This window comes from Heterodontus francisci, chromosome 1 (genome assembly GCF_036365525.1).
Source record: "Heterodontus francisci isolate sHetFra1 chromosome 1, sHetFra1.hap1, whole genome shotgun sequence".
In the NCBI taxonomy this organism is placed as follows: Eukaryota; Metazoa; Chordata; class Chondrichthyes; order Heterodontiformes; family Heterodontidae; genus Heterodontus; species Heterodontus francisci.
In genome coordinates, this window is record NC_090371.1 from 76956417 (window position 1) to 76978787 (window position 22371).

The window sequence follows — 22371 nt, forward strand, 5'->3', positions numbered from 1 at the left end:
GGGGAGATGGTCAGATTCTCTCTTGTTGGAGATGATCATTGCCTGGCACTTGTGTGGTGCGAATGTTACTTGCCACTTATCAGCCCAAGCCTGGATACTGTCCAGGTCTTGCTGCATTTCTACACGGACTGCTTCAGTATCTGAGGAATTGAGAATGGTGCTGAACATTGGGCGATCATCAGCGAACATCCCCACTTCTGACCGAAAGAAGGTCATTGATGAAGCAACTGAATATGGTTGGGCCTAGGACACTACCCTGAGGAACTCCTGCAGTGATGTCCTGGAGCTGAGATGATTGACCTCCAACAACCACAACCACAATCTTTGTGCAAGGTATGACTCCAACCAGCGAAGAGTTTTCCCCCTGATTCCCATTGACTTCAGTTTTGCTAGGGCTCCTTGTTGCCATACTCAGTCAAATGCTGCCTTAATGTCAAGGGCATTCACTTTCACCTCATCTCGAGTTCAGCTCTTTTGGCCATGTTTGAACCAAGGCTGTAATGGGGTCAGGAGTTGAGTGGCCATAGCAGAACCCAAACTGAGCGTCACTGAGCAGGTTATTGCTAAGCAAGTACCACTTCAGAGCATTGAGAACGACATCTTGCATCACTTTACTGATGATTGAGAGTAGGCTGATGGGGCTGTAATTGGCCGGGTTGGACTTGCCCTTCTTTTTGTGGACAGGACATACCTGGGCAATTTTCCACATTGCCGGGTAGATACCAGTGTTGTAGCTGCACTGGAACAGCTTGGCTAGGGGCGTGGCAAGTTCTGGAGCACAGGTCTTTAGTATTATTGCCAGAATGTTGTCAGGGCCCATAACCTTTGCAGTATCCAGTGCCTTGAGTCGTTTGTTAATATCACGCGGAGTGAATTGAATTGGCTGAAGTCTGGCATCTGTGATGCTGGGGACCTTAGGAGGAGGCCAAGATGGATCATCAACTTGGCACTTCTGGCTGAAGATTGTTGCAAATGCAATTATCTTTTGCACTGATGTGCAGGGCTCCGCCATCATTGAAAATGGGGATATTTGTGGAGCCATCTCCTCCAGTTAGTTGTTTAATTGTCCACCACCATTCACGACTGGATGTGGCAGGACTGCAGAGCTTAGATCTGATCCGTTGGTTATGGGATCGCTTAGCTCCTTCTTTCCCATGCTGCTTACACTGTTTGGCATGCAAGTAGTCCTGGCTTGTAGCTTCAATCATTTTGAGGTATGCCTGGTGCTGCTCTTGGCATGCCCTCCTGCCTCTTCATTGAAGCAGAGTTGGTCTCCTGGCTTGATGGTAGATTGTGGTTGAGTACAATTCTGCTGCTGCTGATGGCCTAAAGCACCTCATCGATGCCCAGTTTTGCATTGTTAGGTCTGTTTGAAATCTATCCCATTTAGCACAGTGGCAGTGTCACATAACACGATGGAGGGTATCCTCAATGTGAAGATGGGACTTCATCTCCACAAGGACTGTGCAGAGGTCACTCCTGCCAATATTATCAAGGACAGATGCATCTGCAGCAGGCAGATTGGTGAGGACGAAGTATGTTTTTCCCTCTTATGGTTCCCTCACCAGCTGCCACAGATTCAGTCTAGCAGCTATGTCCTTTAGGATTCAGCCAGCTGTGATGCAACCGAGCCACTCTTGGTGATGGACATTGAAGTCCCCCACCCAGAGTACATTTTGCACCCTTGCCACCCTCGGTGCTTCCTCCAAGTGGTGTTCAACATGGAGGAGTACTGATTCATCAGCTGACGCAGGGCAGTAGGTGGTAATCAGCAGGAGGTTTCCTTGCCCATGACCTGATACCATGAGACTTCAGGGGTCCGGAGTTAATGTTGAGGACTCCCAGGGGGACTTAGTGCAGTGTCGGGAAGGTATGATTCTGTGAGTATGAGTATGTCAGGCTATGATTGACGAGTCCATGACAATATGAAAGGCACAATTCAACATGGTGGCTCCTCATCAGAGCCCTTTCCTATCCTGAGTGGCGTGAAACAGGGCTGTGTTCTCGCACCCACTCTTTTTGGGATTTTCTTCTCCCTGCTGCTTTCACATGCGTTCAAGTCCTCTGAAGAAGGAATTTTCCTCCACACAAGATCAGGGGGCAGGTTGTTCAACCTTGCCCGTCTAAGAGCGAAGTCCAAAGTACGGAAAGTCCTCATCAGGGAACTCCTCTTTGCTGACAATGCTGCTTTAACATCTCATACTGAAGTGTGCCTGAAGAGTCTCATCGACAGGTTTGCAGCTGCCTGTAATGAATTTGGCCCAACCATCAGCCTCAAGAAAACGAACATCATGGGGCAGGACGTCAGAAATGCTCCATCCATCAATATTGGCGACCACGCTCTGGAAGTGGTTCAAGAGTTCACCTACCTAGGCTCAACTATCACCAGTAACCTGTCTCTCGATGCAGAAATCAACAAGCGCATGGGAAAGGCTTCCACTGCTATGTCCAGACTGGCCAAGAGAGTGTGGGAAAATGGCACACTGACACGGAACACAAAAGTCCGAGCGTATCAGGCCTGTGTCCTCAGTACCTTGCTCTATGGCAGCGAGGCCTGGACAACATATGTCAGCCAAGAGCGATGTCTCAATTCATTCCATCTTCGCTGCCTCCGGAGAATACTTGGCATCAGGTGGCAGGACCGTATCTCCAACACAGAAGTCCTCGAGGTGGCCAACATCCCCAGCTTGTACACACTACTGTGTCAGCGGCGCTTGAGATGGCTTGGCCATGTGAGCCGCATGGAAGATGGCAGGATCCCCAATGACACATTGTACAGCGAGCTCGCCACTGGTATCAGACCCACCGGCCTTCCATGTCTCCACTTTAAAGACGTCTGCAAACGCGACATGAAATCCTGTGACATTGATCACAAGTCGTGGGAGTCAGTTGCCAGCTTTCGCCAGAGCTGGCGGGCAGCCATAAAGACGGGGCTAAAATGTGGCGAGTCGAAGATACTTAGTAGTTGGCAGGAAGAAAGACAGAGGCGCAAGGAGAGAGCCAACTGTGCAACAGCCCCGACAAACAAATTTCTCTGCAGCACCTGTGGAAGAGCCTATCACTCTAGAATTGGCCTTTATAGCCACTCCAGGTGCTGCTTCACAAACCACTGACCACCTCCAGGCGCGTATCCATTGTCTCTCGAGATAAGGAGGCCAAAGAAGATTGACTAGTCTCTGGGACAGCTCTCCCAACCTTGGCACAAGATGTTAGTAAGGAGGACTTTTGCGGGGTCGACAGTGCTGGTTTGCTATTTCCAGTGCCTAGGTTGATGCCAGGTGGTCCGTCCGGTTTCATTCTTTATTGACTTTGTAGCAGTTAGATACAACTTAGTGGCTTGCTAGGCCAGATAAGGACAGAATTCCATTCCCTAACAGGAGGGCATTTTACAACAATGGCTTCGTGGCCATCATTCGATTTATGTTTTAACTCAAATTCCACCTTCTGTTGTGGTGCGATTTGAGCCCAAAGCAATACCCTGGGTTGCTAGTCCAGTGACAATACCACTTCGCCACCACCTGCCTGCTGTTTATTAGCAGCATTGTGTACTTCTTTTTCAGATTACCAGCATCAGTTTCTCTCTTTGACTTCCTATTTCCCAGGGCAACACCTAGTTTCTGGGTTGGTTCCTCCCTACGACAGCAAGATCCGAGATTCTGCCGGTGGGGAATCCTCAGGCTGCCCTGGCTCCATTCCCCTGCTCAGAACAACGAAGGCTGAAGAAAATACCAGAGAGTTACACAAAAAATTTATACTTACAACTTGTGATATTTACAGTCAGCATTAGATCCTGAGAACAACCTAGAAGATGTCAGGCTCATTAAGAAGGATTGTGCTGATTAACTGAGGAAGAGCTATGTTTGTGAGTGTTGATAGTGATGGCAGTGATGTGTGTGTATGAAGTAGTCAGTCAGTGATCCCCTAGAGGAACCCCATTAGGTGTAACTGTGTTAGGGGGCGCCGAGGAGTACCTCAGCTCTCCTATTGAGGGGACCTCCACAAGCAGTAATGCTCTCCTAAAAAAAATCTTCCGAAAATAGTGTATCATTTTAAAATCCAGAATTATTACAAATAATGTAACATTTAAAAGAATAGGATAGGATAAAACTGCGCAGCGCGCTACTGCCAACCAGCAAAATCTTTTGACAGAGAAAGAGTTCCTTTAAGAGTAGGTCGGGGTGTGTGGAGAAACTTTGTTGAATATTGTAGCAAGAGCCGGGGCATGAGCAGCATCTTTTAGCACAGGAGTCGAGTGTTGCGGCAGAGAGTGAGCGAGCCCCGGGCAGCCCGCTCCGGAGTCACCGAAGATGTCCGTCTCTAGCCTGCCGGAGGACCTGGCCACTCTGTCCCAGCTGGATGAGAGCTCTCTCCTGGACGTACTTAGCACCAGATTCCGGCATGACCAAATATATGTAAGTAACTTAAACCTACAATGTAGTCCGGGGTGGGGGGAGAAAGGAAAGTTTACTTGACATACTCCGGGTTTCAGGCTCCACTTAAAGTCTCAGTTTAGCAAACTCAGTACAAGGAAACTTGTTTTCTTTCATTGAGCTGAGCCGGTTAAGGATGACTGCGGAGGGGCAATTTTATATTATTCACTCTCTTCTAAGCTGACCGAGGTGTTCTTGCCCATGAACATCTTTTGTTTAGTCAACATGTACAATGTGCCAGAGGATTCCGACAGCAAGCTGAGCAAAGCTTTGTTTTCAACAAGTTTGAACCTGAGCGACACTGAATTATCAAACTGGCCAAGTGTTTTCATCGAATCAGCTAATGTCGCTGTGTATGAGTGTTCATGTATTGACTGGATTTTGGAGACGTGTTAATACTTTAATGTTCCTTGAGTAAGGATAATGCAGTCGATTTCCTCCCTCGTGTTCTGGAGAGAAGGTGTACGACCTGTTCTAGCATCAGGGAATATTCTGAATAGATTCTACAATTTTTGTTCTGTTATGCATGAGTAATAGTGCCTTCATTGCATTTCTAGGAGCTTTGACATAATTCGACATTGCTGGAGGACCGTGGGGACAAATGTACACCCTAAGTTACTATTAGATAGGGAATTTAAACCACTTGTTCCTCCCCCTCCCCCCAATATCCGGATGCAGATGGCCTCACCACAGGGTGGCTAGACTTCAACTGCAATGAGATTTGTTTAGTTTAGAGATACAGCACTGAAACAGGCCCTTCGGCCCACCGAGTCTGTGCCGACCATCAACCACCCATTTATACTAATCCTACACTAATCCCACATTCCTACCACATCCCCACCTGTCCCTATATTTCCCTACCACCTACCTATACTAGGGGCAATTTATAATGGCCAATTAACCTATCAACCTGCAAGTCTTTGGCATGTGGGAGGAAACCGGAGCACCCGGAGGAAACCCACGCAGACACAGGGAGAACTTGCAAACTCCACACAGGCAGTACCCAGAATTGAACCCGGGTCGCTGGAGCTGTGAGGCTGCGGTGCTAACCACTGCGCCACTGTGCCGCCCATATGGCGGACACTACTTCCCAGTCACTGCATGTTAAATACCCAATTCTAAAGAAGTGACCTTGATGCATGCCATGGTGGATACTTTTCATTTCGTAGGGTGTTAGACAATTGTAGGATTTTTCTGGTGTGTAACACAAAGTAAGATATCTTTATGCCGCCAAAGTAATTCGGATTTTCTCAAATTAATCTGAAGAGCTGACTTAAATTACCTCACATTTGCTTTTGCCCTTGCCATCATCTGCCTTTTGTTTATGATCAGTAAAGATGACAAATTGTGATTAGTAAAATACTGTATTAAATAAATGTATTTCATTGCCAGTGCTATAGAAGGACAAAGGGCAAAATATTGGAAAGGCTGAAAATCTGTTTTAGATAGAAAATGCAGAAAACACCCAGCAGATCAGGCAGCATCTGTAGAGAAAGGAAGGTCGGGATTATGACCCTTCACAAGAAAAGCAATTTTTTCTTTTCCTGATGTGATCAAATAATGTGTTAGAGCTCTACTGCACAGTGCTGTGGAGTGATAGGCAGCAGGTTTGTGTCCACATTTTCTTGAATTGTACTATTGGGGCTGGGTGAAGATATAAACAGAAAATGTGGAACAAAGAACAAAATGCCCTATTAATTGTGATAGATATAAAATTCTACATGGTGCATGCATGAATTCCTTTGTTGGTGGGAGAGGCTCCATGCTGGGCTACTTGCATTTGTAACATTTGCTGTTGTAAGTTGGGGGAAATTTCATGGTAAAATTGTACAGTGAAAGAAATAAAGGAATTACGTTTCCATTGTGCGTTTCACATCTCCAGGAAGTTCAAAGTATAAAAGCAAAATACTGCGGATGCTGGAAATCTGAAATAAAAACAAGAAATGCTGGAACCACTCAGCAGGTCTGGCAGCATCTGTGGAGAGAGAAGCAGAGTTAACATTTCGGGTCAGTGACCCTTCTTCGGAACTAGCAAATATTAGAAAAGTCAAAGGTTATAAGCAAGTGAGGCGGGGGTGGGGCAAGAGATAACAAAGGAGAAGGTGTAGATTGGACAAGGCCACGTAGCTGACCAAAAGGTCATGGAGCAAAGGCAAACAATATGTTAATGGTGTGTTGAAAGACAAAGCATTAGTACAAATAGGGTGTTAACGGACTGAAGGTTGAACAGCAGTAAGTACAGACGTGAAAAAAAAAGAATGTTACTGCTGGCTAGTAATTTGTACTCAGGGTGCAGCCTGTATCAAGCCTGATGTTTCCCTATGACTGAAACTAAACATTCAGGGTAGGAGAGCAGTGCAGAGAAAAGCCTTGAGGTTGATTCACAGCATTCAAAGAATTGAGTCATGAGGAAAGATTGGAGAAACTGGGACTCTTCAGCCTTGAGAGAAGGCAACTGAGAGGAGATCTTCCAGAAATAGGCAAGATGTTAAAAAGTATACATAAGGTTAACAACATAGTGAAACAGGAGTAGCCCCTCAAGCATGCTCTGCTATTTGATTAAATCATGGTTGATCTGTACCTCAGTTCCATTTACTGACCTTTGCCCCATCACTTGACACCCTTATCATACAAAAACCTATTGATCTATCTTGAGAATTTAAACTCACCCAGAATCCATCATGTTTTGGGGGGAGTGTTCCAGATAGCCACCACCCCTTGTGTACAAAAAGTACTTCCTAATTTCACTACTGAATTATGAATGAAACCGGACGGACTGCCCGGCATCGACCTCGGAACAGCACTGTGGGTATACCTACCCCAAATTGACTGCAGCGGTTCAAGAAGGCAGCTCACCACCACCTTCTCAAGGGCAATTAGGGATGGGCAATAAATGCTGGCCTGGCCGGCGTCGCCCACATCCCATGAATGAATAAAAAAAAGAGTTGGACGGGTAGAAGTGGAGAGAATGTTTCCTCTTGTGGGAGAATTCAAATTTAGGGGCCATAACTACTAATCGTTACTAATAAATCCAATAAAGAAATAAGGAGAAATTTCTTTACTTGGAGTGGTTAGTATATGGAACTCAGTTGAGGCAAATAGCTTAGATGCTTTCAGAAGGGGTATATGAGAGAAAAGGAAATAAAGAGATATACTGAGATGAGGTAGCTGGAATGGAATGAAACTTGTGCAGAGTGTAAACACCAGAGCAGACTGGTTGGGCCGAATGGCCTGCTTCTTTGTAATGTGCTTTAGTACATGTCCGTTCTAATGTTTTAGTATCATTGTTTATTATTTTGATTCAGTTACACACAGTCAAACATAATTTAGACAAATTAACATCATAAAGTTGGTGACATGTCACTGTTGTATTTCAATATTTTGCACCAACTTATTCCTTTTCTAAATATATTTAAAATACTGTTAGATGATTTATATGTATTTTTCGTAAAATATTCAGGTTTGTGCTGTGTCAGGTGAGGTTGCACAGTTGATAGATGTCGTGGAGCCTTCCTTTTCTTTGTTCTGTTTTAAAAGGTGGCGGGAAAGCATTACCATGTTTTTGTTTCGAGCTAGATCAGCAGTTTTCCAACAGGGCTATTAATGGTAACAAGTAAACAAGTTTCTGAGGTAAATGGGGAAAAAAAATCACACAAGAATAGCATTTACCACTTAAACTGTATTTGCATTTTAAACCTTGAAAATCAGAGTTTTGAGCATGTAGCAAGATGTTGCAGGAAAAGCTATATTACTAAGTACCAGTCTCCAAAACGGATGTGGAGGCCTGAACACTGGCATCTAAATGCTGGCTAAATTTTAATGTTGGGAGAAAGCCAACAGAAGCTCCTTAAACTTGGCTCTGTACTAGTGGCAGTTAGTGGCAGTGTATGTGAAGCTTAAATTGGTGTGATGCAGTCCTTGCTGGGACTGAGTTCTAAAGAATAAAGAAGTCTAAGGCTCAATCAAAGAAAGCAGCCAGTGAGAGTGTGAGTTGATGGCAAAAGAACAAAGCTTTTGGCTGAATAAGATGACAACGGTGGGCTTCTGGAAACCTTTCTTGCTTATTTGCAACTTGGAAGGCGAGCAGTCTTAATAGCACATAGTGCTGGAATCAAGAATGGTGCATATATCGAATTGGATGTCATCAGCATACTTGTAAAAACTGACCCATGCTAAAGTATAACATCACTGACAGGAATGTGCAAATGAAGAGGGGGCTGAGGATGAAAACTTGGCATTCTAGAGGTAACTGCGGGGGCAGCAGAAGAAAACATTGCTGACATGTTGATAACATTGTAAAGTGTAAGATTGGAACCAAATGAGAACAGTCCTGTGGGAAGGAATGAAGGAGATGTAGTGGATGAGGAAGAAGTGGTTGAATATATTGCATGTCACAGAGATTGAAAAGGGATAACGCACCACAGTCACTATCACAATTTTGGGGAGGTCAGATATAGGGAGTGGTTTGAGAAAATGGCGGCGATCTAAGGGGAGCTTTTTGAGAAATGAAGAGATGACAACCGACTTGAAGGGGCAGTAAATCATGCTTAAACTGTTTTGCATCTGTGCATATATAATGAAGTTGACCTCTTAAGATTCACATAATGAATCAGTAAATTGATCCAGTGAATTGCTGAACTATACAACACCAGAAAGGTCCCAAGTTCAATTCCGAATTTGAGTTGCCTAATCTCATCTGGGGCAAAAACAGTGATTTAATTGGTTTGGTGCCTGGGGTTAACTGGTAAAAATCAGCTTGGTTTCCTGATCTTGATCACTTTCATGGATGTTAGTTAGGACCAAATGGTGCTCAGGGGTGCAGCCGAAAAGCCTGCTTACTGTGGGGTTCCCAAGAATAGTGGCCACTTCGGTAAGGTCCCAGGAGCATCTGTGGAACAGTCAGTTGTTTTAGGAAGGGAGAAAATTGATGGAGGGAAGAAACTAAATTACTAGCCTGTAAATCTTGCATTAAGAATCAAGATTTCACTGTTCTAAGTTTAAATGTTTTAGAAGGTGCATGTAGTTAATTCTCTAGGGAATTATTTTGGGAGGGAGAAATGTTCCTTTCACTGTTTTAAGAATTCAGTAAATCTATTTTGGATGTCTTTTACCGTACAATATTGATTTTGGTAAAGTATGGTTAGTGGTGATCTATCCTCCTACTTCTCATCTGCATGCTGCCCCTTGGCGACATCATGCAAAAACACAACAGTTTCCACATGTACGCTGACAATACCCAGCTCTATCTCACCATCATCTCTTGACCTCTCCACTGTTTCTGTGGTTTGTCCAACATCTAGTACTGGATGAGCAGAAATTTCCTCCAATTAAATATTGTCTTTGATCCCCAATACAAACTCTGTTCTCTAGCCACTGACTCCATCCCACTCCCTGGCAAAAGTCTGAGACTAAACCAGATGGTTTGAAACCTTGATGTCATACTTGAAACCGAGATGAGCTTTCAGATACATTTCCGCACCATCATTAACATCGCCTGACTCCACCCTTGCCGCAGCTCATCTACCGCTGAAATCCTCATCTATACCTTTGTTACCTCTAAATTTGGCTATTCCAGTGTTCTCCTAGCCAGCCTCCCACATTCTACCTTCCTTCTGCTGCCCTAGGTGTCCTGACATGCACCAAGTCCTGTTCAGCCATCACTCCTGTGCGCGCTGGCTAAGTGACACCTCAATTTTAAAATTCTCACCCATGTTTTCAAATCCATCCATGTCCTTGCCCCTCTCTACCTCTGCAATTTCCACCAGCCGCTCAACCCTCTGAGATTTCTGTATTCCTCTAATTCTGGAGCCTTCCCGATTTTAATTGCTCCACCATTAGTGGCCATGCCTTCAGCTGCCCTGGCACTAAGCTCTGGAATTCCTTTCCTAAATATCTCTGCCTGTCTACCTCTCTTTCCTCCTTTTGAGATGCTCCTTAAAACCTTCCTCTTTCACTTACCCGAATATCTCATTTTGGCTTGATCACAAGTTTTGCTTTATAACCCACCACCCCCGCACCCACCCCGCAACTTTGAAGCGCCTTGGGATATCTTATTATGCTAAAGTTCCGATATAAATACGTGTTGTTGACAAATTGCCTTTGAGAGTTCCAAAAAAAGACTGATATATGAGATTTGGATCAGCTGTTAGGCCTAAACACCACCCCCCGGCATTACCTTTTGTTTTTTATTCTGTTCTGTGTTGCAACAAAAACTGAATTTGCTCATGCCAAATGGATTTTTTATATATATAATTGAGACACCCTCGAGCTTTAAATGTGAAAAAACATTTTACTATTTGCACAAGTTCATATTTTGAATTTATAAGAGCTTTGTGATCTCAGTTACTGTCTTTGCATTTTGCCTAGTGTATAGTTTGAGGTTTTGATTATGGTATGCTTTACTAGTATAGATTGTTAAGTGATTATAAACTGTTGCACAATGTGCAATTTAGGTTTTAAATAAAACTAATCTAAACCACCTCAAAGCTCGAGCTGTCATATTGGTTACCATTTATAAATTGGTACAAATTGATAAATTGTATTTTCCGTAGAAAAGAAGCCACTGAGTGTAATGTGATGCTAGCCTTACTTTAAATTTGGGAGGCAAGCAAAACGTACACCTGACCAAGTTTAAACAGGATAAAGGAATCCTAAAAATAGGTGTGGATAGATCAGGGTTTATGACAGTGAGTCACAGAAGTAATTCATTGGTGGCAATGTAATTTCCTCTGAAAAGGAAGATCAAAGTACAGTGAAATTGGACGTGAACATTGCATGGAACAAGAATTGACCTCCTATTGTAAATCTATTTGATTTCTCATTGTGGGACAATGTTCTGCACTGTTAGTTTAATGATAAACTAACTGGGCCACATGACCTGTATTTAGCATTTCTTGGTTGTAATTTGTGCCCTATTAATTCACACACTGGTGGATTTTCAGGAATCCTGCTCAAAACATACACAAGCATAATGCCAGTCAGTTCTGTTTTACTGCTGTTCCTAAATGACTTTATTTGCATAGAAGTTTTAGCCTTTTTGCAAGATGCTTCTTGGTGGTGACCCACCTTCTTGAACCGCTGTAGTCCATGTGGTGAAAGTACTCCCATAGTGGATTCAAGTAGCGGGTTCTAGGATTTTGATTATTTGTATCATGAGATGTGGACGTTGCTGGCAAGGACTGCATTTGTTGCCCTTGACCACTGAATTCAGTGGGCAGTTAAGAGTCGACCACATTGCTGTGGGTCTGGAGTCACATGTAGTCCAGACCTGGTAAGGACCCCAGATTTCCTTCCCTAAAGGACATTAGTAAACCAGATGGGTTTTTACGACAATCGATGATAGTTTCCTGGTCACTTGCTTTCGATTCCAGATTTTTAAAATTAATTAATAATTAATTGAATGTAAATTCCACCAGTTGCCGTGGTGGGATTTGAACCTGTGTCCCTGTGGCATTGGCCTGGGCCTCTGGATTACTAGTCCAGTGACATTACCACGATGCCAATGTCTCCCTGTCCAGTAACAATGAAAGAGCACCGATTCTATATCCTAGTTGAATGGTGTCTGACTTGGAGGGCGACTTAGAGTTTATGGTGTTCCCTTGCATCTGCTGCTGTTGTCCTTCTAGGTGGTGAAAGTTGTGGGTTTGAAACTTGGAGAGTTGCTGCAGTGCTGCCTGGAGCCATGGTGCACTAGTGGTGGAGGGAGGGAATGTTTAAGGTGGTGGATGGGCTGCCAGTCAAGCAGCCTGATTTATCATGGATGGTACTGAGCCTCTTGAGAGTTGTTACAGCTGCCAGGCAAGTAGAGAGTATTCCATCATACATCTGGTTTGTGCCTTGTGGCAAAGTTTTGGTGAGTCAGGAGGGTTCAAATCCCACCATGGCAGCTGGGGAAATTAATCTGGAATAAAAAGCTAGTCTCATTATTAATAAAACTACAGGATTGTCCTAAAAACCCAACTGGTTCACTAATGCTCTTCAGGGGAGGAAATCTGCCTTCCTCACCCGGTCTGGCCTACATGTGACTCCAACCCACAGCAATGTGTTTGACTCTTAACTGCCCTCTGAAATGGCCTAGCAAGCCACTCAGTTGTATTAAACTGCTGCAGAAAAGTCAAATAAGAATAAAACAGGATAGACCACCTGCCATCGACCTAGGCACCAGATATGACAAAGGTACACCCTATCTGGTCAACCCTGCAAAATCCTCCTCACTAATATCCGAGGACTTGTGCCAAAATTGGGAGGACTGTCCCGCAGACTAGTCAAGCAACAACCTGACATTGTCATACTCAATGAATCATGCCTTGCAGCCAATGCCTCAAACTCTTCCATCACCATTCCTGGGTATGTCCTGTCTCACCAGCAGGATAGACTTACCAGAGGTGGCAGCACAGAAGCATACAGTTTGGAGGAACTGGCTCTCGGAGTGCTCAACATTGACTCCGGACTCCACCATGTCTCATGGCATTAAGTAATACATGGATAAGGAAACCTCCTGCTGATTATCACTTACAGCCCTACAGCTGATGAATCAGTACTCCTCCATGTTGAACACCCCTTGGAAGACTTACTGTAGTAGCTAGGGCACAGAATGTAATCTGAGTGGTGGACTTCAGTGTCCATCACCAAGGGTGGCTTGGTAGCCCCATTACTGACAGAGCTGGCCAAGTCCTGAAGGACATATCTGCCAGACTGAGCCTGCGCCAGGTAGTGAGAGAACCAATACATGGGAGAAACCTACTTGACCTCGTCCTCACAAATCTACCTGTCGTTGATGCATCTGTCCATGACCATATTGATAGGAGTGACCACTGCACAGTCCTTGTGGAGGCAAAGTCTCATGATCACACAGAAGACCCCCTCCATTGTGATGCGTGGCATAACTACTGTGCTAAATGGGGTAGACTCAGAACAGATCTAGCAACTGCAAAACTGGGCATCCATGAGGCGCTGTGGGCCATCAGCAGCAGAATTGTATTCAATCACAATCTGTAACGTCATGGCCTGGCATATCCCCAATTCTACCATTACCATCGAGTTGGGGGAACAACCCTGGTTCAATGAAGAGTGTAGGAGGGCATGTCAAGAGCAGCAACAGGCATATCTAAAAATGAGGTGTCAACCTGGTGAAGCTAAAGCCTAGGGCTTTGCACATGCTAAACGGCAGAAGCAGCATGCAATAGACAGAGCTAAGTGATCCCACAATCAATGGATCAGATATGAGTTCTGCAGTCCTGCCACATCTAGTCATGAATGGTGGTGGGCAATTAAACAACTAACAGGAAGAGAAGGGTCCAAAATCATACCCAGCACCTCAATGGAAAAGACGAGTCTGAAGCATTTGCAACTACCTTCAGCCAGATGATCCATCTCGACTCTTCCTGAGGCCCCCAGCATCATGCCAGTCTTCAGACAATTTGATTCTTTCCATGTGCTATCAAGAAACACTGAAGGCACTGGATGCAGCAAAGGCCATGGGCCCTGACAACATTCCTGCAATAGTACTGAAGACTTGTGCTGCACAACTAGCCACGCCCCGAGCTAAGCTGTTCCAGTACAGGCACGTACCCAACAATATGGAAACTTGCCCAAGAATGTCCTGTCCACAAAAAGCAGGACAAATCAAATCCGGCCAAATAACGATCCATCAGTCTAATCACAATCATCAGCATAGTGATGGAAGATGTCATCGACAGTGCTATCGAATGGTACTTGTTTAGCAATAACCTGCTCTGTGACACTCCGTTTGGGTTCTGCCAGGGCTACTCAGCTCCAACCTCATTGCAACTTTGGTCCAAAGATGGACAAAAGAGCTGAATTCCAGAGGTGAGGTGAGACTGACTGCCCTTGACATCAAAGCAGCATTTTCCTAGTGTGGCATCAAGGAGCCCTGGCAAAATTTGAAGTCGGTGGGAATCGGGGGTGTGGAAACCTTCTACTGGGTAGAGTCATTCCTTGCACAAAGGAAGATGGTTTTGCTTTGGGATGCCAATCATCTCAGCCACTGGATATCACTACAGGAGTTCCTCCAGGTAGTGCCCTAGGCCCAAACATCTTCAGCTGCTTCGTCAATCACCTTCCCTCTAACATAACATCAGAAGTGGGGATGTTTGCTGGTGATTGCGCAATGTTAAGTACCACCTACAACTCCTCAGATACTGAAGCAGTCCATGCCCGCATGCAGCAAAATCTGGACAACATTCAGCTTGGGCTGATAAGCGACAAGTGACATTGCACCACTCAAGTGCCAGGCAATGACCATCTCCAACAGGGGAGAATCTTTAACCATCTCCCCTTGACATTCAACGGCATTATCATTGGTATTGCACCAAGGAATCGAACAAGAGTAGGGAAATTTGATAATAGAACAAACTTAAAGGCTTTGTATCTGAATGCATGAAGCATTCGGAATAAAATTAATGAGTTAACAGCGCAAATAGAGATGAATGGGTATGATTTAGTGGCGATTATGGAGACGTGTTTGCAGGGAAACCAGGTTTGGGAATTGAATATCCGAGGGTACTCAGTATTTCAGAAGGATAGGCAGGAAGAAAAAGGAGGTGGTGTAGCTTTTTTAGTAAAGGAAAAGATCAGTGCTGTAGTGAGAAATGATAAAGGCACTGGGAATCAAGACGTAGAATCAGTCTGGGCAGAAATAAGAAATAGCAAGGGAAAGAAGACCCTGGTGGGAAGACTTTATATGTCTCTAAACAGTAGTTCCGCAGTGGGGCACAGTATAAACCAGGAAAGACTGGGGGCTTGTAAGAAAGGTGCGGAAATAATCATGGGGGATTTTAATATGCATATAGACTGGATTAATCATATTGGCAAGGGGAGCCTTGAGGGCGAGTTCATTGAATGTATTAGAGATTGTTTTGTGGAGCAATATGTTGTGGAACCAACCAGGGAGCAAGCTATACTAGATTTGGTATTGTGTAATGAGGTGGGATTAATTAATGATCTCATAGTTAAGGATTCTCTAGGGAAGAGTGATCATAGCATGCTAGAATTTCAAATTCAGTTTGAGGATGAGAAACTGGAATTCCACGCTAGCGTTCTGGAGTTAAATAAAGGTAATTACATAGGCATGAGGACATATTTGGCCCGAGTGGACTGGGTAGGAAGACTAAAAGGTATGACAGTTGATGAGCAGTGGCAGATGTTTAAGGAAATATTCAAATCCTCCCAGAGAGGAAAAAAGATTGTAAGAGGGGGAAAAAACATCCATGGCTAAGCAAGGAAGTTAAGGGTAACATAAAGACAAAAACTAAGGCATACCATATTGCAAAGGCCAGTGACACGCTGGAAGATTAGAAAACTTTTAAAGATCAACAAAGGGTTACTAAAAAAGTAATAAGAGCAAAGGTAAATTATGAAAGAAAAGTAGTGCAAAATATAAAAACAGATAGCAAAAGCTTATATAAGTATATAAAAGGGAAGGGAGTAGCTAAAGTGAATGTTGGTCCCTTGGAGGATGAGACTGGGGAGTTAATTGTGGGGAACACAAAAATGGTGGAGACACTATATCAGTATTTTGCCTCAGTTTTCACGTGGAGGACACTAGTACCATCCCAATAGTAAAAAGTAATGCAGAGGTTATAGGAAGGGAGGAACTTAGAACAATCATCATCACTAGGGAAAAAGTACTGCTCAAACTATTGGAATTGAAGGAGGACAGGTCCCCAGGGCCTGATGGCCTACATCCTAGGGTTTTAAAGGAAGTGGCAGCGGAGATAGTGGATTCATTGGTTATAATATTCCAAAAATTCCCTGGATGTGGGAAAGGTTCCAGTGGATTGGAAAAATGCTAATATAATGCCCTTTATTCAAAAAAGGAGGGAGGCAGAAAGTAGGAAACTATAGACCAGTTAGTTTAACATCTGTCATTGGGAAATTGTTAAAATCCATTAGAAAGGAAGTAATAACAGGACATTTAGAAAGTCAAAACACAATCCATCAGAGTCAGCATGATTTTATGAAGGCTAAATCGTGTTTGACTAATTTGCTAGAGTTCTTCAAAGATGTAACCGGTAAAGTGGATAATGGGGATCCTGTAGATGTAGTGTATCTGGACTTCCAGAAGGCATTTGATAAGGTGCCACACAAAAGGTTAATACACAAGGTAAGATCACATAGGGTTAGGGGCAATTTATTAGCTTGGATAGATGATTGGCTAACCAACAGAAAACAGAGAGTTGGGATAAATGGGTCCTTTTCTGGTTGGCAAGATGTAACTCGTGGGGTGCCATAGGGTTTGGTCCTCGGGGCCCCAACTATTTACAATCTATACTAATGACTTGGATGCAGGGATACAATTTACAATAGTCAAATTGCAGATGACGCTAAAATAGGTGGGATAATAAGTTGCAATAAAGAAATAAGAAATGTACATATGCATAGGTTAGGTGATTGGGCCAAAATTTGGCAGATGAAGTTTAACGTGGATAAGTTTGAGGTTATCCATTTTGGTCAGAAGAATAGAAAGGCAAATTATTATCTAAATGGAGAGAAACTTCAGAGTGCTTCGGTGCAGAGGAATCTGTGAGTCCTCGTGCATGAATTGCAGAAAACTAGTATTCAGGTGCAGCAGGTAATAAGGAAGGCAAATAGAATTGGCATTTATTGCTAAAGGAATAGAGCATAAAAGTAGGTAAGTGTTGCTGCAACTGTACAAGGCATTAGTGAGACCGCAGCTGGAGTATTGCATACAGTTTTGGTCCCCTTACTTGAGGAGGGATGTAGTTGCATCGAAGGCAGTTCAGAGGAGGTTCACTAGATTGATTCCAGAGATGAGGGGTTTGTCTTACGAAGAGAGATTAAGCTGTTTAGGCCTTTACTCTTGAGAGTTTAGAAGAATGAGAGGAAATCTAATTGAGGTATATAAGATGATTAAGGGGATTAACAAAGTAGACGTAGAGAGAGTGTTTCCACTGGTGGGGCATTCTAGAACGAGAGGTCATAGTTTTAGGATAAGGGGTAGCAGATGTATAACAGAGATGAGGAGAAATTAATTCTCTCAAAGGGTCATGAGTCTGTGGAATTCCCTACCCCAGAATGCGGTGAATGCCAGGACATTGAGTAAATGTAAGGAGGAAATAGACAGATTTTTAATTAGTAATGCTTTGAAGTGTTATGGAGAACGGGCAGGAAAGTGGAGTTGAAGCTGAGATGAGATCAGCCATGATCGTATTGAATGGCAGAGCAGGCTCGAGGGGCTGAATTGCCTACTCCTGCTCCTAGTTCTTATGTTCTTCTTATCATGGCTGAATTCCCCATCATCAACATCTTGGAGGTTACCCGTTGACCAGAAACTTAACTGGACCAGCCATATAAATACTGTGGCTACAAGCGCAGGTCTGGAGGCTGGGAATTCTGTGGCTGTCCACCACCTACAAGGCATAAATTCAGGAGTGTGATGGAATACTCTCCACTTGCTAGGATGGATGCAACGTTAATGCTCAAGCAGCTCAAAACCATCCAAGACAAAGCAGTCTGATTGATTGATTGGCTTCCCATCCACCACCTTAAACGTTCACTCGCTCCACCACTGGCACACAGTGGCAGCAGTGTGTGCCATCTACAAGATGCACTGCAGCAACTCACCATGTCTTCTTCGACAGCACCTTCCAAACCTGTGACCTCTACCACCTGGAGAACAGGACAGCAGACGCATGGGAATACCACCATTTGCAAATTCCTCTCCAAGCCACACACCATCCTGACTTGGAACTATATCGCTGTTCCTTCACTGTCACTGGATCAAAATCCTGGAACACTCTTTCTAACAGCACTGTGGGTGTATCTACACTACATGGAATGCAATGGTTCAAGAAGGTGGCTCACCACTACCTTCTCGAGGGCAATTAGGGATGGGGAATAAATGCTGGGCTTGCCAGCGACACACAGGTCTCGAGAACGAGTTTTTAAAAAAAGTGGAGAGAGTTCTGAGAGTATCTTTAGAAATGTGTGTTCTTCAACTGGGTGTAATTTTTTTTTTACAGACTTACATTGGAGACATTCTAGTAGCCATCAATCCTTTCAAGTATTTGCCGTTATATGAAAAGTCGGTAGGTACTAATTTTACAAATAAAAATATTAAATTTTAATTGCCAGTGTATTAAGCTAATGCTTTTAAACTTAAATAAATTGTGCTAATTAATATTCATATCAATAGTATTGTCTCAATTTCTATGTAAAATGAAATAAAAACATGACTATAGTTTATAAAAGCTTTCACACCATGCCACAAAGTACATTTTTAAACTGTGAATTTTTACATGATGGGAAAAAAATTGTTATTCCTTCCAAACCATTGGATGCATCCCAAAAGACAATTCTTAAACTTGAATGGAATTTGTGTAAGACAGCAGGAACTTGTGCTGCACCAAACTTGATGTTCATGTAGTGACATGTGAAAATTCAACTGGAGTGCATGAAAACTACTGAATTGATTAACTTTACAGTGCTGCAAGATTGCCTGAGCTGTGCCACGTGGCTGAAATGACACAATCTTTCAGTGTAACCATAATAAAAGCAGGACTCTATTCTTAAAAAGGTTAATTTATTTTTATTTGTTTAGGCATGATAAAGAGCTTGGTTTTGAAGAGCGTCTGAAAGGTAGCCAGGCAAAATACCTTTGTGAGAGAATTATAGATGGCAGGCACAGTGATTGGTGGAGTGTGAGGAAGGAGAACAAGGAGTAATCCAGAATCTGGCAAATGAAGAGAAGTATACAGGCACTCGCCTTGAATAGATCTATCAGTAAGGGTGGAGTGAGCTTTTTAAGGAATTTTAGAATGAAGATACTGATCCCTGCAGTAAGTTTTTTTTTGTTTCTGGCACAGAAACTTGATATACAAGATTATGACGTGGGAAATTAGGCTACTGGTTTCTGGATTAGCAGAAGTTTACACAGGATGAAGGCGATGAGCCCACGATGAATGGGTTGGATGAATTTATACTTGGTGTTGAAGACATGTAGGTGTTGGCCAAAAGAGATGGTCTCACTTTGGCACATTCAGGTCTTGATGCCAGACGGGTGCCAACAGCATTGGAGTCTCTAGCAGAGTAGTAGAATTTTATGTTGTCACTAATCTTGTGTGGATGATATTGCTGAGGAGTAGCATGTAAAGTTTGATTAGAGTGGGATCATGATAGACAGCTGATTTAAAAAAAAAACTGATAACATCAATGGGAAAGATGAATAGAACCAGGAGAGATAATGCTGTGGAAATAGACCATTCAGGAGAGGTGTTGCAAGAAAACTGTATAGTTGTAGTATTTTGCAGGGGAGAAAGAGGTGTTGAGGAACAGCAGCAAGTATGGTCACAGTTGTGCAGGATGTTGGTGCTATGGATGGGTCAGACACTGGATTAGAAGGCTGCAACAGGGCTGTGGTGAGAGAGGTAAGCACACACTTGGCTGATGACAATATATTGGACTTTAAGCAGGGTAGGTCAGAAATAATGCAGTACGTGATGGTTTTGAAAGTAGTTTGAATAATGCTAGAGAGCTTCAATGAAGATATCAGACAAGTGAAATAAACACTAAAATAAAAGCAAAATACTGCGGATGCTGGAATTCTGAAATAAAAACAAGAAATGCTGGAAGCACTCAGTAGGTCTGGCAGCATCTGTGAAAAGAGAAGCAGAGTTAACGTTTCGGGTCAGTGACCCTTCTTCTGAAGACCTGCTGAGTGGTTCCAGCATTTCTTGTTTTTATATTATAAGTGAAATAAACTGCGCTTTCTACTTTTCATATACTTGCGTCACATCATGGGTGACTTCCAGGTATTCTTTCATTGGTATAGGTGATAAGTCTTTTATCTGCCAGTGAGAACTCCTTTTTGATTTGTTATGTGATTTATTTCCTGTACTAGGTGATTGGACTTCATGAAGCTGAGACCTAGTCATCTAAAATGGCACCCAATTATATTAAAGCATTTTCATGAAATGCAACAATATGCTATTTTAACTACTTCTGTATTTCTGTTTGTCAGGAAGCTGAAAAATACAAAAGCTGTTCAAAAAACAGCCTGCCACCTCATATTTTTGCAGTGGCTGATCGTGCATATCGATCAATGTTGGGACGCTTAGCCACTGGCCCCAAGAACCAATGTATAGTCATCAGGTAAGAATATATAGATGAAATTGTAGAACTGTATTATAAAAGCACGTTGTCTAGGTGCATTTGGCCTTGTCCATATGTCCTACACCAGATGTCACACATTTTTAACCTTTTAAGAGAAAGAAAGCCAGTCATTGTCCTGGAGCCTGAAATTTAGAAGCATTTACCTTTTTTCTAGTAGAAGGCGATTTTCCAACATTTCATCTATATGATTAGGATTCTTTGAGTTTTGAGTTAGATGGATGGGGTAACAAGATATTATTTTGACCTTGGTTAAGGCAGAAATACTGGAACATTTCCATTGTTGATGAATGGGTGGCTTATGACGGTATTGAATGCCAGAGAGTAGATATTGTTGCACAACCAGTGGCAGTAATTATCCTTTTCTAGATGAAATTTTACGGTATTGTGCCTTGTGTGGGTTGGTGCTTTAGCTCTGCGACATCTGGGTGAGACATTTTGAAGACTTTTGCCATGCCAGGCAAGGAAATGCTGGCTTCTTGTCATGGGCACTAATGGGATTATTTCAAAATGATAAGTTTGGTGGTTTTGAGGAAACATTAACAATGACATTTATAGAGATAAATAGTGCCATATCCCCTTGCCTCCCCTCTCAGACTTTATTTTTAATTATTTTTTGTTTTGATTTGAAAAATTGAGTAATCTGACAATTTTGTGTTGCTGATCAACTTCCACTGTGTGCAAATCTATTAAGGATTTGTACATTAGAATGACAGTTCATCAAGAAATAAAGCATAGAAACAGTGAAATGGTTTCCATGATTTTGTGTTTGTGCTGTTCACAAAGGAATTCCATTAATTCACCCATCCAGCAACACACTGAAGTTTCATATATGTTTCTGTAAATATTGCTGCTTATTCAAACTTTTCCCTGGAATCCTAATACTGGCTAGGTAAACATGTTTGAGATTATGCATACATATTATTATTTCATTTAAACTAACAGTGGGGAAAGTGGCGCTGGGAAAACTGAAAGCACCAAGCTCCTGCTGCGACAGATCATGGAGCTCTGCAAAGGAAATTCTCAATTAGAACGACAGGTTCTTCAGGTAAGAAAGTTAACCACCACAGTCTGTTTGATAGGTTGCCTCCCCTCCCCAGACAAGAACAAATCTTTTGGTTAACCCACACTGAGGGTGTTGTTGACAAATTAAATTTCCCTTTGTATACTAGAAGCAAGGGTCGTAGGCAAGTTCACATGTAGCATAGACATGTCGATAAGTTAACCAGCACTTCCAACCTTTCATGTGTGCATTTTTCTCACTAATTGCCTTTTCATTAGAAATGGGAAATTGTAAACCATGTTGATTCAAGTTCCCATGTTAAATTTGTAGGGAGATTTGCTGCTATTAAGTTGTGGTGTGGTTGTACATTCTGTCATGAAAATAAGTATAAATGATGTCACTCTGTGCGCTTCATGTAGGTAGAAAGTTTGTAGGGATGCCACTTACCCATGGTCTTTAACAAGGAACAAAGACGTTGTCGTGGCAACTCATTGGGCTGGATTTTACAGGGCCGCTGGTGTCAGGCTTCATGGCGGGGAGGTGGTGGAAGATCGTTCCGGCAGAGGCCTGCCACGGACCCCGATGCCAGGAGTGCCTGACCCAGTCCTGCAAGGCAACAGGATCTGTGTTTAATATGTTAATAAATACAATAAAATACACTTACCTGCCATCTTATGGGCCTGCCGCGATCTTCAGAGTGGGGAAAGCAGGCGCGACACTGGTGGGAACATAAGATATTTATTACGGGTGTGGGGGGGGTGGGTGGGGAGCGGGGGGGTCAACTTATCC

At 43.1% G+C, this 22371-nt stretch overlaps 1 protein-coding gene across 3 annotated transcripts in view; it reads left to right on the forward strand.

The window, feature by feature from the left end:
* Positions 1-3645: 3645 nt before the first annotated feature.
* The window catches only part of LOC137370107 (myosin-IIIb), a 250764-nt gene continuing 232038 nt past the window's right edge, over positions 3646-22371 (forward strand). For 2 of the 3 annotated variants that reach the window (XR_010975080.1, XM_068032267.1), the window contains exons 1-4: positions 3646-4412; positions 18434-18499; positions 20431-20561; positions 21525-21627. Coding sequence is in view for 2 of the 3 variants with exons in the window: in XM_068032267.1 (XP_067888368.1) it covers positions 4308-4412; positions 18434-18499; positions 20431-20561; positions 21525-21627 (405 nt within the window). In the remaining variant the exon portion in view is untranslated. Of the gene's footprint in view, positions 4413-18433; positions 18500-20430; positions 20562-21524; positions 21628-22371 lie in introns of those variants that run through there. The other variant, XM_068032282.1, reaches the window with a different exon arrangement.